Source organism: Microtus ochrogaster, unplaced genomic scaffold, assembly GCF_000317375.1.
Source record: "Microtus ochrogaster isolate Prairie Vole_2 unplaced genomic scaffold, MicOch1.0 UNK85, whole genome shotgun sequence".
NCBI classification, from domain to species: domain Eukaryota; kingdom Metazoa; phylum Chordata; class Mammalia; order Rodentia; family Cricetidae; genus Microtus; species Microtus ochrogaster.
Window position 1 is genome coordinate 90,720 of NW_004949183.1, and position 16,097 is coordinate 106,816.

The window sequence follows — 16,097 nt, forward strand, 5'->3', positions numbered from 1 at the left end:
ACTAGTCATTGACTACAAAAAGAACTAAAAATGTTCTTGTCAAGAAAAAATTCTGACTTGGTGTGGGAGGCAGGGTATGGATAAAGGGAAGAGTCTTTGCTATAAATATCCTAGTAATTTAGAATTACTAAATATTGATGGGTGTGGTGGCATAAGCCTTTAATCCTAGTGCTTGAGTTCAAGGTCAGCCTGATCTATATAGCAAGTTCCAGACCAGTCAGCATACATAGTGAGATCCTGTCTCAAAAAATAAAAGAATAAAAGAATTATTGAATGCATAATTGGATTCTTAAGGCCTAAAGAAGAGATGGTATCTTAGAAGGGACACACAATTAAAATTTATCTCCAGTGAGCCACAGAATTTTTGTTTTTGTTTAGCTTTTTCCTGGTATGACAAATACAAACACCTTTGCTACCAAATTCTCAACAATAACAATTGAGGATCTACTTTAATCAAGTTAATCTGCAGGATAATAAAGATACAGAATGTAAAACCATCAGTCCCTGCTTTTATAGGGATTGTAAAGACTAATAAAGCAGCATGGCAAACAAGATGATAACAAAGTTGAGGGTAGTATAGAGTAATGAGGTAATGGAGATTTACCAATGGGTAAAAGTGATATGTGATCTGAATTCTAAAGAATAAGTAATAGGAATGCAAAGAGTAAGCAAAGAATAGACAAAAGTACAGAATTAGGCAGTGTAAGGATGTGAAGATAAAAAGAGCACATAATAGATACAGATATAGGAGAGTAAGATCAGTTCACATGACAAAAGTATAGAATATGCAGGGGAAAGTGTAATTGCCTGGACAGATGACAGTACAAAAATAGGTACATAATAGATTATACAAGATTTTATAAACTGCATTGCATACTGCTTTGAGAACAATGACAATATTCAAAACATTTTTGCCTGGGGAAGGTAGTATTATTACATTTGATGATACCAAAAATCAGTATGTAACCCACCACCTGAGCTCCGGTCCTACATATGCTATTGTCTATCATACTTAACCTTTTTAAAACCTGCTTTTGTCTTCCTGAACAGATTTTTACAAACATAAGTATGGTGACCATACACCAATAAAAGAAGAGAATTATCACAAATGTTATGAAGAAACTAAGAAATTAGCATTGAATAGTAACTTGTTAAGTGTAGGTAGAAAAAAAATGAGGACTAAAGTAGTAGAAGACAAGGTCACTGAAGAAAAATGGAAATAGAGAAGAAATGGGCTGACAAACTTGTAGAAGAAAGGTAAATATTTGGTGAAGAAGTGAAATATGATTCTGAAGTTTTAGGCTTAGCTAGCTGAAGATCTAGTGAAAGTATTCAATTTAGAAAAAGTTACCTTATTGAGATAACTAACATTATATGACTGAAACCAGGCCATAAGTTTTTTAAAAAAAATCAGTGATTAAACTTCATCCAACAAACATGGGAAAAGCGGTGAAAATTTGGGTAGAAATCACAGCATGTATAAAATATTTTCTTCTTCTAAAACTTACATTGTAGTTAAATTTCTTAGGCTGCCTTATAGCTAGATGTGGGTATGTTTCTAAATTCTGGCTCTAATAATATTAGTGGAAGATATAATCCCTTCCTCCAAATAAAAGAATTCCATATTTTTTCAACAGTGATGGCTCTGAACCACTCATCTCAGGACTATTTTCATATATGTCAAATTGTATTATGGTGTCTTTTCATAGTAGCTTTAAGTAACCTGTAAAGGGGCTTAATTCTAAAAAGTAATAAGGATTTCCTGACATTAAAACCTAAGGGAAAAAAATCTAAGGAAATAAGGATTAAATAAAATATTTTACACATCAATGAGGAAAGTTAATGCACTTTTTAACATGATTACTATGATTTCCCATCTATGTCCTCTTTAATACAACACCACAGTGATATTTCTACAGCAAAACCTGCCATACCTTAAAAACCTTCAGTACCTTTCCACTGCCTATTGGTAAGCATAAACTCTTAACATGCCCTATAAAGCCATGCATAGATTTCTCCTACCCATCACTTTAGTTTTATCATCATCATCATGCTGAGTACTAGTCACAGAGAATGACTATTTCATAAATACTCTGTATAACTCTGTTCCTTCTAACTTAAATGCCACTATTTTGCAGTCTCTACTATACTTATCTACAGATTTCATCATTAAGCTATAATCTTTATGAAGGTAAATACTAAATTTCTTATTATATCACTTTCAACAGGTAAAGTACCTATCAATAGTTAAGTATTGTGTTCATATTTACTAAAAGAATGAAAACAAATACTTTTTATATTATCTGTATCATTTCACATATCTTAGAACTTGATAGAAAAGCTATTTATATATATATAACATTGCCATATATTTCTTTAATATATAATTTCAATGATAAAATAAAAAAAAATAAGTTAATAAATAACAAAATCAGACTTTTTTTTTTTTACTGTTCTGAGGTAGAGTTTCATCCTGTGGTTTAGACTGGTTTGAACTCACAATGGGAGCAAGTAGTAGGATTAGAGGCATGAGTTACCACCATGCCTAGCTTAGTACCACAAATTTTCTAAGCTAGTCAAATTATTGCTTTGTCAAATAATCTACCTAAAAACTTATTTTCTACTGTTTTTACTACAATAAAGTTCCTTCCTTCCCTCTACCACATGCAGATCAGAACTCACTTGCCATGTGAGTAAGTTAGTTTATTATTTTCAGAAGGTATCTTAGCCAGAATCTGCTCTGTCACCTCCAGGAAGTTTCCTCCACACCAAGCATGTTTGGCAAGAATAGTGGTTCCCCTGGCAACAACAGCAAAAAGAATGGCCATGACTTCAATCTATTAAAAGTAAAAAAAGGACACAGATTTAGAATATTACTTAGGTGTTGGCAGAAGGTTTCTGTTCCACCCAGTCCCGCAGCCATTCAGTCCCAAAGAAATACACAGAGGTCTACATTAATTATAAACTCTTTGGCCTATTAGCTCAGGCTTTCTTATTAACTAACTCTTACATCTTACTTTAACCCATAATTCTTGTCTGTGTCAGCCACATGGCTTGGTACATTTATCAGTGAGGCATTCTGATTTTGATTCCTTTGCGTCTCGGTGATAACTTGAGACTGAGCCTTTCTTCTTCCCAGAATTCTCCTGTTCTGATTGCCACAACTATACTTCCTGCCTGGCTACTGGCCAAACAGCATTTTATTAAACCAATACAAGTAACAAATCTTTACAGGGTACAAGATCATTATTCCACAGCACTAAGGCATAAGCTTTCAAAACTAAACTTATCATTTATCTACATCCATCTACAGATAGTATTGAACAAGCCACTATAGTATAAAAATCAATGAAAGTTAATAGGAACTGGGACATAGCTCAGTGGTATAAAATATGCTTAGTATGCCTGTAACCCTGGGCTTGATCCTCAGCAATAAGAAAAAAGAGAGAGAACAACCTTAAGGTTTTCTACAAGCTTATGACTTATACGGCTTATAGTTATGTATGGTGCATACACAGGCTGTATTTATAAATTATGTAGCAGAAACTTGATACTGTTTTGAAAAGTAATGGTAATAGACAGCAAAGTGACATGACGCCCATGTCATCACAGTTTAATGAAATAATCTCATCCTGAAAGTTTATCTTAGGGAATAGTTTAGCAGAAACTAGACTCTAGATTCACAATGATAACAACAACCCATATTTATTGAGTATTCACCTTGGAACAGATATCAGCTCATTTAATTTGCATAACTCAATGGGATTATATACAGTTATGATGCTATTATAGATAAGGAAACTGAGGCATTGACACCATAACTATTTTTCTCAAGATTACAAGGCTACAGTGATAGGATGACTTAAACCCAGACACTGTGATTCTAGAACCCACATGGCTGTATATAGCCAATAATATGTACATTATATAATTTATGACTATATGAGAATTACCTCTAATAGAAAAGCATTATTCGTAAAAGCAACCAAATGAAATTAACACAAACCTTCCACAAAAGAAGAATGATTTTATAATTTATGGTAAGACTTTCATAAACAAACTATCACCAAAACAATACGGCATGAGTTGAAAATAACTTTCCTGATATTTGGATATGAATATGCTCATTTTTCTTCCTACATTAGGCCAGATTTCTCTGTTTCATGGTTTAAGCTATAAAAATTAAAATTAGCCCTTCAAAGTAATATAACATGACTATTTTTACCAAGTGTATCAGTGGTTCTCAAACTATAACGAGACTATAAATCATGTTGGGTAGCAGAATGAATGACTTGACATAATCTCTTAAAATCTGATTTTTAAGTCAGAGGTTAGATTCTGAAAAATGTAGTTAAATAATCTGGCCTAGAAGAAAATAATTAACATAGCCATACTTCAGTACATAAAGAAGAAAACTATGAACTACTTAGGGTCAGGGAATCTGCTGAGCACTGATTAGAATCTCAGCACTGAAGGACAGTACACAGAGCAAAAGGTATTCATTCATCTATCTTTTAAGCTGAACTCCTAGTAGAATCTCATGTTCATTCCTAATGCCTAAATAAATTTGCTCCCTAGAGTTATGTCTTTAGCAGTCTTCTTTTCAGACTCCTCTGAACAAATATGTAGGAAATTACACTTTCCAAACCGTCTCATACTTTTATCTCCCTTGATCTAAAAGCCTCCCTTGACCATGTATCACCACTCTGCATTTATCATTCTATTTCTCAGACTTTTGGCTATATATTCTCTTTGTTTCTCTACATCCTTTTAACTCAACTTACTATACTCTGGCTTTTGCCCTTAAAAATCCAAAATATAATAATTCCTAAAATCACAAACAGCTTCCTTCTATGCTATAAAATAATAATCATTTTTCTATATTCACCTTAATTCATTTCTCAAGAACTACCAACATGCTAACTGATTGTCATTCTTGAAACTTTCCTATGTATTTGACTTCTCTGGCTTTCTTCTTGGTGACTTTTTCAACCCCTAACTCACCACTAAATGGTGAATTCCTTAAGGGGCTGATTCTATACCCTTTTATCAAAGATAAGTTCATGTGAATTTGACATTTAAAATATAATTCATTTATGGCTAGAAACCAAATATGAGTGAGTACATCCCATGCTCCTCTTTTTGGGTCTGGCTTACCTCACTCAGGATAGTGTTTTCTATTTCCATCCATTTGCACGCAAAATTCAATAAGCCCTTGTTTTTTACTGCTGAGTAGTACTCTAATATGTATATATTCCACACATTCTTCATCCATTCTTCCATTGAAGGACATCTAGGTTGTTTCCAGGTTCTGGCTATTACAAACAATGCTGCTATGAATATAGTAGAGCATATACTTTTGTTGTATGATAAGGCCTTTCTTGGGTATATTCCCAAGAGTGGTATTGCTGGATCCAGGGGTAAGTTGATCCTGAATTTCCTGAGAAACTGCCACACTGCTTTCCAAAGTGGTTGCACAAGTTTGCATTCACACCAGCAATGGATGAGTGTACCCCTTTCTCCACACCCTCTCCAGCAAAGGCTACATCGGTGTTTTTGATTTTAGCCATTCTGACAGGTGTAAGATGGTATCTTAAAGTTGTCTTGATTTGCATTTGCCTATAATTAGTGATCCTAGAGAAGCTAAATAAGGAGTACCCAAAGAAAAACATATAGGCATCCTCCTGAATATTAACCTTCATCAGGCGATGAAAGGAGACAGAGACAGAGACCCACATTGGAGCACCGGACAGAAATCTCAAGGTCCAAATCAGGAGCAGAAGGAAAGAGAGCACGAGCAAGGAACTCAGGACCGCAAGGGGTGCACCCACACACTGAGACAATGGGGATGTTCTATTGGGAACTCACCAAGGCAGCTGGACTGGACCTGAAAAAGCCTGGGATAAAACTGGACTTGCTGAACATAGTGGACAATGAGGACTACTGAGAACTCAAGAACAATGGCAATAGGTTTTTGATCCTACTGCATGTACTGGCTTTGTGGGAGCCTAGGCAGTTTGGATGCTCACCTTACTAAACCTGGATGGAGGTGGGGGTTCCTTGGACTTCCCACAGGGCAGGGAACCCTGATTGCTCTTCGGGCTGAGGAGGGAGGGGGACTTGATTGGGGGAGGGGGAGGGAAATGGGAGGAGGTGGCGGGGAAGAGACAGAAATCTTTAATAAATAAATAAATTTTAAAAAAAGAAAATATAATTCATAAAAGATACAAAAAATAGGGTCAATGATAAACACAAGACATAACTAACAATTAAAGGAAATATAAGAGTAGAGACCCACAAAAAAAAACCTCAAGAGAACCAAGGGTAAATGTGTCCAAAAGGGAAAGAAAAAATGAAAAGGAACAAGTTTTAGTGGTTGAATGTATTGCCTTATACAAAGAAAGAAGACTAGAAAATATTGACTTCAATTTCAAAAGGAAGGAAGCTATTGCCTAGGGTCAAAGAGACAAATAGTTGAACAAATGAAAGCACAGAGATACATAGATAAGAATTCATATGGTATCCAGACAGAGAGATGAAAGTGGCAGCTTTGGTCACTCTGCAACTTCAAGAAGAAAAAAAAAAAAAAACAAGATTTGCAACAACATAAAAAAGACTAATTATGAACCAAGGGCATGAGGTAACTGTTTAAATTGGTTAAATAATCTTATATTATATTAGGAAATGGGGTAATTTGCTCTCTCTAAGTTCTACTATTATTCCATGCTATGTTAGTTATACTTTACAGAAAACACTGAATTTTGTTCTAGGTATCTCGACTGTACAGAAGGGAGAGACTACATGTGAGAAATTTGGAGATTATGTTATAAAGGGGATGACTTAAGGAACTAAAGATAGTTTAAAAAGAAAAGGAATGTAAAACATCTTTTAGGTTTATATAAAGTATATATGTATTGGAATAAAGAGCACACTTTTGAGAGTAAAACTGGGAATAATGAATATAAGCTACAGAGAAGTAGTGCAATAAATAGTATAAAATAGAAATCTTTTCCCACAATTAAGTAGTTCCAAATTAAAATTTAAACTGTTAAACATTGCATATATACCAACAAAAACCTTATTTTCTTTCCAGATGTCACTAATAGGAATTTTTTAAATGATGTCATATATTACTAAAAAAACTTCACGTACAGTCAAATCTTGCCCAACCACATTATAACTCTTTTGCAATTGAATGTGTTAACATATTGATGAGTGTTGAGATAACAGAAACAACATAGCAGAAAGAACACTCACTGTATTTGATGGTAAGAAATACAGATTAAGAACACTCACTGTATTTGAAATAAGGAAACCTAGCTTGACAAATTATAAGCACTATGTGACTATTTAACAAACCAAGAAATGCTGTATAAAGTAGCATTCAGAAAGAAAAAGCATCAAATAAGCCAGATAGAGAGGCAAAATAATAGAAATACCAGATTTTCCTCAGTGCTGCTTCTCCTAATTTTCTTAGACATTTATCACTTAGGCCAATAGCCATTATCCCAATTCTACTTACATCTTGCTAAAAATTCTAAATTAGTTTTCTGTGGCAGTCATAAAAATTATCAAAAACCAGGTGGATTACCACTGACAAAAATTTATCACCTCAAAGCTTAAAAGGCCAGAGGTTGAAAATCAAGACATTGGTAGGACCATGCTCCCTACAAAATCTGTAGGGAAGAATCTTTAGGTTCTTCTAGTTTCTGGCAATTTGCTAGCATTCTTCTTTGGTTTGTAGTTGCAACATTTTAATCTTTACCAATCTAGTCACATAGTGCTCTCTTGTCTTCAGATAACATTGTTTCTGTGTTCCTTCTATCCTTTGAGACCAGTCATATTAGTCAAGTGTCTACTATACTCCAACATGGCATCTTTATTTACAAAATCCTATATGCAGTAAGGTACCATGCACAGGTGTCAAAAGTCAGGACTTCAACATAGCTTTATGGAAGACACAATTAACAGTACTGTGTTCTCAAATCAATCCTATTCTCCATTTTCCATTTAATTTACATTCTTCCAAATTGCCTCTTCTACTTCTAAAACCAACTACCTCATCTTTTTCCTCAGTGATTTTAGAGACCTGTCCTTATAGCTATGAGGCAACCTACTATAGTTTGGACTTAGAAAAGTATGTTGTAGCTGGATGTGGTTGTGCATACCTCTGATCGTAGCACTTGGGAAGTAGAGGTAGGACTATCAAGAGTTCAGGGTAAGTCTCAGCAATACAGTGAGTTCAAGGCCAGCCTGGATGTGACAGTCAAAGCAGTAGATAACGGAGTTATGAAACCGAGGTAAAAAGGACTCCTATACTATAAAGGGAATCATAATACAGAGCGAGACAGACATAAATAAATACAATAAGATATAAAGAATGAATAACCTAAGAATAACCACAATTGTTTAAACTGTTCAATACAAGATTATGTAATTATGTGATTCTAATCTGACAAAGAATGACTAATTACAAATCTATGTATCAGCATTTTCCTCATATACTGTTAACATTTTTCCTTAAAAGAGAGGTCAAAGTGTTTGGTTTTACCTTATCTATCCAATTCTCAGAAAATCCTTGCACAGAATATTTATCGAACAGTTAAGTCAACACTGGGTATACTTAAAATATTCCAACTAATAGATAACTTTATATTGTATAGAAACAGGCAAGAAGAGTATTTTTTTACTACCAAACTCCCTCCGTAATTCAGGTAGACAGTTTGTTGATAGTAATCCAGTCACCAACTCTTCAGTATGAGACATAGCAAGAAATAAGTCAATAGCAGATAAACCACAAGTTGTATATTGCAATTTGTAGGATAACCTTGCAACAGATAGCAAAGAAAAACCACTGTCAAGCTAGACAACTAAAAAGAAGGGGTGTTTACAAAAAGTCAAGTTACAGATAAAGATTACTCCTGTTGCTATCACAACTATTGTTTCTCGAAAATGATTTGAAGTCCAACTCAATCCCTCTCACTTTCTCAGGATAGAATTTTATTCTGTCAAACCAACTACCTTTAAAGTTTTACATTTATCCACACACACGACCATATTGATTTATTATTCCTACTTATCTCTGTTCCCCAAACATGCAAGTTCCTATAGTAGTCACCTCCTATGTCTTGTTAACCATGCATCCCATGCACTTAAAGGAGTATTTAATATGTATTCACCCATTAATAAATATATGTTAAGTACACTGCTTCAAGCCATAGCTATTCAAAGGAAAAGAATTTTCAAAAGAGAATGGTGATACATGTCATAGTGTGATTAATAAAATCCCAAGAAAAAGACTTGATAATTCATTGGTTATGAGAGTCAGAGTCATAGTAACCAACGAGTCAAGTACATGATCAATTTGGTAAATATTGGCCATCAATAAAAATAACAGTAATACGCTCAAACAATAGTTTTCAGTGGGGATCTACTGCCTACTGGAAACGAGAAAGTGCAATGTCAATACTGTTACGAGTGTACGGGGGTTAGGGGTATGCTAGGAACTCACAGGAAGCATGAATAGGAGGAAAACACGAAGCAGAAAGTGATGTCGGTGAACATGGGTGAAAGAGTTTTTTTGGCTATAGAAAAGTCTGGAGAACGCGAATTGAGAGAGACTTAATATTTTCCACCCTGTAATTAAAACTTAAATGACGCGTTCTGACACTAACCTGAGACCTCTTCAGCAGTGTAAAACATACTTTGCCCAAACTGGACCTGCTCAACAATTAGAACGGAAGATAACAGAAAAATTCAAGTCACACTTGCCCTGCCTTTTGCTCCAACCTAGCACCTTCTAGTTTACACCACCCCCTCCGCTCTCTCGCCGAAGTGTGTCCTCACCTCCCACAAAAATATCCCACTCCAATTACCTGTCCGGGTACCCTCTAGCGGGAACTGGCCTCCTGGCCAAGGGGAGCAGGTCCTCCCAGTGTCGCCCACTGCCGGAAACGAAAGAAGGACAGGACCTGACGACCCAAGCTTCCGTGTAAAGGGCCCCGCCTACGCGTGGCCTCCTGGGAACCTGATCTTTCCTCCAATGGGAGCAAGCTAGAGGGCGGGATCTGAGACGTTTCCTACCCTCCGCATTTCCCAGGACTTATACTGCACTCTGGGAGTGGTAGTTCCGACTACGATGTCGTCACGTCTGCCCTAGGTAGGCTCAACAGCTGGTAAACATCTAACGCTGTACTATATAATCCCAGAAAACGAGAGGATGCAAGACAACACAAGTAATCTGTCAGTATAATCAGCAGGATAAATGAGGAGTTGAACTTCCCCCACCATCTCCCAACTGAGTCTCAGGAGTTAAAGTCGCCTGTTATAGACAAAACAGAATTCCTCTGGCAGGCACCCCTTTTGCCTTAGCCATGAAAAAAAGATGTAGTAGGATCAAAACTGCACGTACGGGCTTTGTAGGAGCCTAGGCAGTTTGGATGCTCACCTTACTAGACCTGGAAGGAGGTGGGAGGTCCTTGGACTTCCCACAGGGCAGGGAACCAAGACTGCTCTTTGGGCTGATGAGGGAGGGGGACTTGATTGGGGGAGGGGGAGGGATATGGGAGGCGGTGGAGGGGAGGAGGCAGAAATCTTTAATAAATAAATAAATTTTTAAAAAAAGAAAAAAAGATGTAGCTTCCTTGTGTTCTTCACCAATCATTTTCCCCATACTTTGGCAGCAAAAATAACAGCAGTAGCAGCAGCAGCAAGAGTAATCAGCAGCAGATAGTTTCCTGTGATTTGAATATACTATGCTATATCCTTTTTCTCCTTTGATGAACTCGTCTTACTCATCACCACCACCACCTCTGTCACTGCCCCGACAAGGTCCCTGCTTCCTGACTCTTCATTACCATCATTTAGAGACCAAAAAGCACCCTTTTCAACCCCACACTTCCAACCTCCTCATCACACACAGACTTAAGCGAATGATCATTTTCCATCTCTCCATTTCATACAAAGTTACTAAGTACTTTTCAGCTTTTGCTATAATTCAACTCTGCAAGACACATACTCTGAATATTCTCTCCTTTAAACCCCTTTTTTCCTAAAATCTATTCTTTCAAAGATACTACATTCACCAGGTTTGCTTCCCACCTCTATGCCAGCTCATTTACTTTTGGAGTGTACACGTTGCATAGGCCTATGCTCTGCACTTTGTTTTCTTATCCTTCACACACTTCTTGGTGTTATCAGCTATCCCCATTACACTGCTGTCATTCACATCTTGATGATTCTCATGTATAATACAGTAAGCCCAGACAATACTCCTGAGTCCCAGTATCAACTGGGCATCTTGGGTACGTAAAATTTAATAATAGTTCCCAATCTACCTAATAGATTTTACTTCCCCTGTTCCCTAATCTGTTTGTCTCTCTCCTCTAAATCCTATCTCAGTGAATGTCACACTCAGAAATTGGTTGTCAGTGAATGGACAACCAATCAGTTGTTCACTCCAGAATGCTAGGCGTGACTTTGAATGTATATATTTTCTCAAAACTCATAGCTAAATATCAATCCATATTCAACTACTCACTATTTCATTTCACACAACTTTGATTTTCTCATTCTTTTTCAGAGATTGCCAATGATTAGTGAATAATAATTCTAGTCAGAGGATAACATTACCTACAGTATCTCATTGGAAATACAAAGACCCTCCATTATCTAGCTTTTCTTTATATTTCTCCTTTTATTTTCTTTATTGTACTATGGAGGTGCCCAGCATGCACAAGATCTACACAAGTTTAAATTAGACAAAAATCCCATCACTAGTAAGGGAGAGTGGACACAAAGTCCCACCTCTAATAAAAAAGCTATTTGCAATTTATACATACTTGGAAAAAATCAGTTTTCTCTAATCAAGTCTCACTAAGTATATCAACCATACTTCAGGCTAAAGGTAAAGGGTCTGGAAGCACCCCATAGAGTTACTGGTGTGCATCTACATTGAAGAGACTAAAGAAGTTGGAATCTAATTTCCACAATTACTACTCAACAAAAATGAAGCAAAATGAGACAGCACACAAAAAAATATTTTTGCATTTTCTATATTAGTTTTGGTAAGGGAAGAGTGAATATAGCATGAGGAAAGAGTATTTGGATAAAAAATATAGCAACAAAAATTCAACAGTTTTATTTAAAATGTTTCAAATTATATACTTTTTATATGAAAGGATGAAGCAGTGCATTTTGGATTCAGAAGAGGGAGGACTCTTTCTATCCACCATCTGTGTGTGTGTGTGTTAGTGTTATATTAGTTTTATATAAATTTTTGTTCTTTTTACTTCACTGAATAAATGGAATCAATTTTTTTTGTGATTATGATTGTAGTAGCTCTGTCCATAAGTATTAGGAATGTGAGTTCTATTAACTTAAGAATGAGTAATGGACTCGCTGATATTTTCCTAAAAACTTGTGATGTTAATAAAATGAACATAAATAGGTAAATTAGATTTTCTATGTACATACTGATTTTCTTGAAAGAAGACCACCAATTTTGAAGTTACATAATAAGAAACAGTTCTTCAAAAGCAATGCTTGTTTTTAAAACAATGTTTCAGTTACCGGTGACCTTGAATAAATATGTTAGCATGTACATTTGTTGAACATATGTTTTCTTCATTGCCCAAGGCTTATGTAATCATTAGCAAACTATTAGATGTAAAGAATTAGGAATGCCCAGAGTAAAAATTAGATCAATAGGTCATTTGTATCACAATCAGTCACTAAATATTGATCTTGCAGACAATAGTCTTTTCTATACTACATTTTTATAATAATCATACCTTGAAGGTTTTTTTTTTTTTTGGTTTTTCAAGACAGGGTTTTTCTGTAGCTTTGGAGCCTGTTCTGAACTAACTCTTGTAGTCCAGGTTGGCCTCGAACTCACAGGGAGTTTTACATGTAACTTTTCCAGAAACATAACACATCAAAGTACTTAACATATATACACAAATGAGGACTCACCATGACAAGCAGGGAAGCTTTATGAATTGACACAGTGAAAATTATAGGAAAGAGTTTTGTGAGGAAAGACTTTAGAATCCTCAGTGAACCAACTAAACTTCAGGCCATATTCAAGAAAAAAGATCAGAGGCACTTGGGATTAAGACAGTCTGTCCTATTTCCAATCAATGTATGTTACATGACTCACATTCCTACTATATGATATTCAGATTGTCTTGTTTTTTTCTGTTCCATTCTAATCATTGTGTGAGATGATAAATGTAGCTAATGCCCAAGCAACATCTATCCTATATTTTGTTTACAAGAAATACTTGAATAAATGAGTGTGATATTGACTACTGTCATGTTCCTGACCTTTCCTGTTCTTCACTCTTATTGAATGTATTGTCTAATAGTGGAAGAGCAATGTTAAGGAAATAAGGGTATTCTTTCAAATTAGTACTTTTTTAAGTAATAGTTTCTGTCACTAATAGTCACTTACCTTCCCTGAAATTCAGTTGAAAAACAATGGTTTGACCCTTGTAGATTAAAACTAGAAAGGATGAGATGGAACAAGACATTCACTTTTTAAAATGCACATTTCTGGCACATAACCAGAACTTTTTAGGTAGGAGCAATTTTGATCTCAAGCTTTTTTGATTTAAGAAGTCTCAAGTTCAAGTTTCAGTAAAGGTACTATATAAGTTTTGTGTTTAAAAGCAGGCCAGGTGTGGTGGGAAACACCTTTGTTCACAGTACTCAGGAGGCAGAGACAAGCAGATATCTATGTCATTAGCTAAATTGATTGAGCTCCCACAATATTTCACCTTTTTTTCTAATTAAGAAGGTTCTGATCATAACATAAAACTATATACAATAAGAACAACTATCAAGTATTGTCCAGAAGATAAAAAAGGTAATAGCACAAACAAAAATGAAACTAAAAAGAACAAGAACACCATCAAGCAAGGAACACATTTTAAATGTGCAGATCATAGAAAATTGGGAAATTTCAGAGATTACTCTAATAGCTGTTCTTTTTTTAAGTATGTGTGTTTGTTTTTTATTAATTAATTAATTAATTAATTTATTTATTTATTTTATACAATATTCTGTCTGTGTGTATGCCTACAGGCCAGAAGAGGGCACCAGACCCCATTACAAATGGTTGTGAGCCACCATGTGGTTGCTGGGAATTGAACTCAGGACCTTTGGAAGAGTAGGCAATGCTCTTAACCTCTGAGCCATCTCTCCAGCCCCTCCAATAGCTGTTCTATGCGGAAGAGTCTTATGTCTTGTACCTAATATGCCCTCAGCTAAGATATGAGATGATTGTAGTTTTAACTATCCAGTCTTCAACCCCATCAAAGATCTGAGAAAGAAAATGGTATTACCTGAGTAAGAAGGAAGGGCAAGCAAGTGACTTCTAAAAGACGAAAGAAATGACAGAAACCACTGGCTTTTTGGACAGTCAGCCAAAGTTTCTCTGTAACGTTGTGACATCCAATTTTGACTATAGGACTAGGTTATTTGACAGATCACTTTCAGAAGCAGGAAAATTTGAAAGACTGTCCTACACTGTCTTGGCAAGATTAAGCAGTCAATTTTCCTTATATTCTATTTGTCCAGATTGGACAGCATGCCTACTGTCAGCAGTAGATGCAAGCACAGTTTTTTGCCTAATAGGCCAATTTCACCAGGAAGAAAACAGACCCCATATGGAGTGTCCTCAGTGTTCATCATCCTCTCAGGAGTAGATTGGTGCTTCCAGAAGCAGTTTTCTCTCATGTTAACAGAATTCTAAGTTATTAAAACATTTGAACGTCATATTCTGTAGGTCTTTGAAGTGTTTGAAAATTACCTATCTATAAGGAAAATATCTTTGTGTATCTAGAAAACCTAACTAACATAAGTATGACAAATATGGGTGACTATTAACCAGTATTTATCAATAACCAATATATCTTAAAGACTAAAGCTTCAAATTATATATCTTAAAGACTAAAGCTTCAAATTATAAAAATAAATGATCTGTACACAGATGTACAATATAAAGACAATGACCTCGAAATTGTAACAATATACAAAAATATCTTAATTAATGCAGAGATATATAGTGTAATATATCAAAAAATCCTTATTTTGCATCAATACACAAAACATCCTAAACAGAAGTAGAAACATACATACAGAATGATAAAATTAATTTTATATTTGTGACAATATGCAAAAATATTTTAAACAGATGCATGTGCAGAATATAGCAAATATAATTTTGAATTTGTATTAATATACAAATTATCTTAAACAGGTATAGAAAAATAATTTTACTTCTGTACCAATATACAAGAATCCATACCAATCCAAATTATTTAAAACTGATTATTGCTATTTTATTTTACAAGAAAATATAATAATCTACCTTATTATTCTATCTTACATATACCCCATTTTTCTATTTTAAATAAGATTAATCTTTATTGCTCTGCCCCAACCCTATAATAGTTTATAAACAACCCCTTACAGATGACAATTATTCATAACCTTGAGAAAAATAAAAAAAAAAGCATCCATCCCACATATTGGAAGAGAGGGTGCCATGTTCTTGGAATTGATTCCTGATGTCTAGGGGGTAATAGTATCTCTATGGATTCCTGTAAAAAACTAAAACAATGGTTAAGTCTCATGAGGACTAGCTGTAACATATGTAGCCAGTCTCAGAGTAATGGGTAAGGCTTATCTGAAGTTTTGGCTAGAGTTGTGTAAAAAGGTGAACCATATCAACTAGCCACCTTGGACTTGTCCTGAGCAGTTTGTGGTCCAAAACTGATTTTTGTGTGGTGTTTATTGGCTCAATGGCATTATATATACCAGGTAGATTCTTTGTTGTGGGGTCCCATCATCTTTCTGGAGATGTCAGAGATCACTGTTCGGAAAATTTATTATTCACTGTGGAAAATTTAAACATTATTAATATCAAAGCAGAAAGTTTAAATTTTAAGATAGCAATATATCTAAAGAAAGTTTCTATTCTTTTTTTTTTTTTTTTGCTTTTTCGAAACAGGGTTTCTCTGTGGCTTTGGAGCCTGTCCTGGAACTAGCTCTGTAGACCAGGCTGGTCTCGAACTCACAGAGATCCGCCTGCC

At 35.2% G+C, this 16,097-nt stretch overlaps 1 protein-coding gene across 5 annotated transcripts in view; it reads right to left on the minus strand.

Moving 5' to 3' along the window:
• The window catches only part of Vamp7 (vesicle associated membrane protein 7), a 37,544-nt gene extending 27,531 nt beyond the window's left edge, over nt 1–10,013 (minus strand). Inside the window, exons 1-2 of one of the 5 annotated variants that reach the window (XM_005370653.1) lie at nt 9,876–10,013; nt 2,683–2,837 (exon numbers count right to left, since the gene is read on the minus strand). In XM_005370653.1, coding sequence (XP_005370710.1) covers nt 2,683–2,828 — 146 coding nt within the window. In that variant the 5' untranslated portion in view covers nt 2,829–2,837; nt 9,876–10,013. The remainder of the gene's footprint in view (nt 1–2,682; nt 2,838–9,875) is intronic. The other 4 variants (XM_026777808.1, XM_013355007.2, XM_026777806.1 and 1 more) reach the window with 4 other exon arrangements.
• Nucleotides 10,014–16,097: the final 6,084 nt, after the last annotated feature.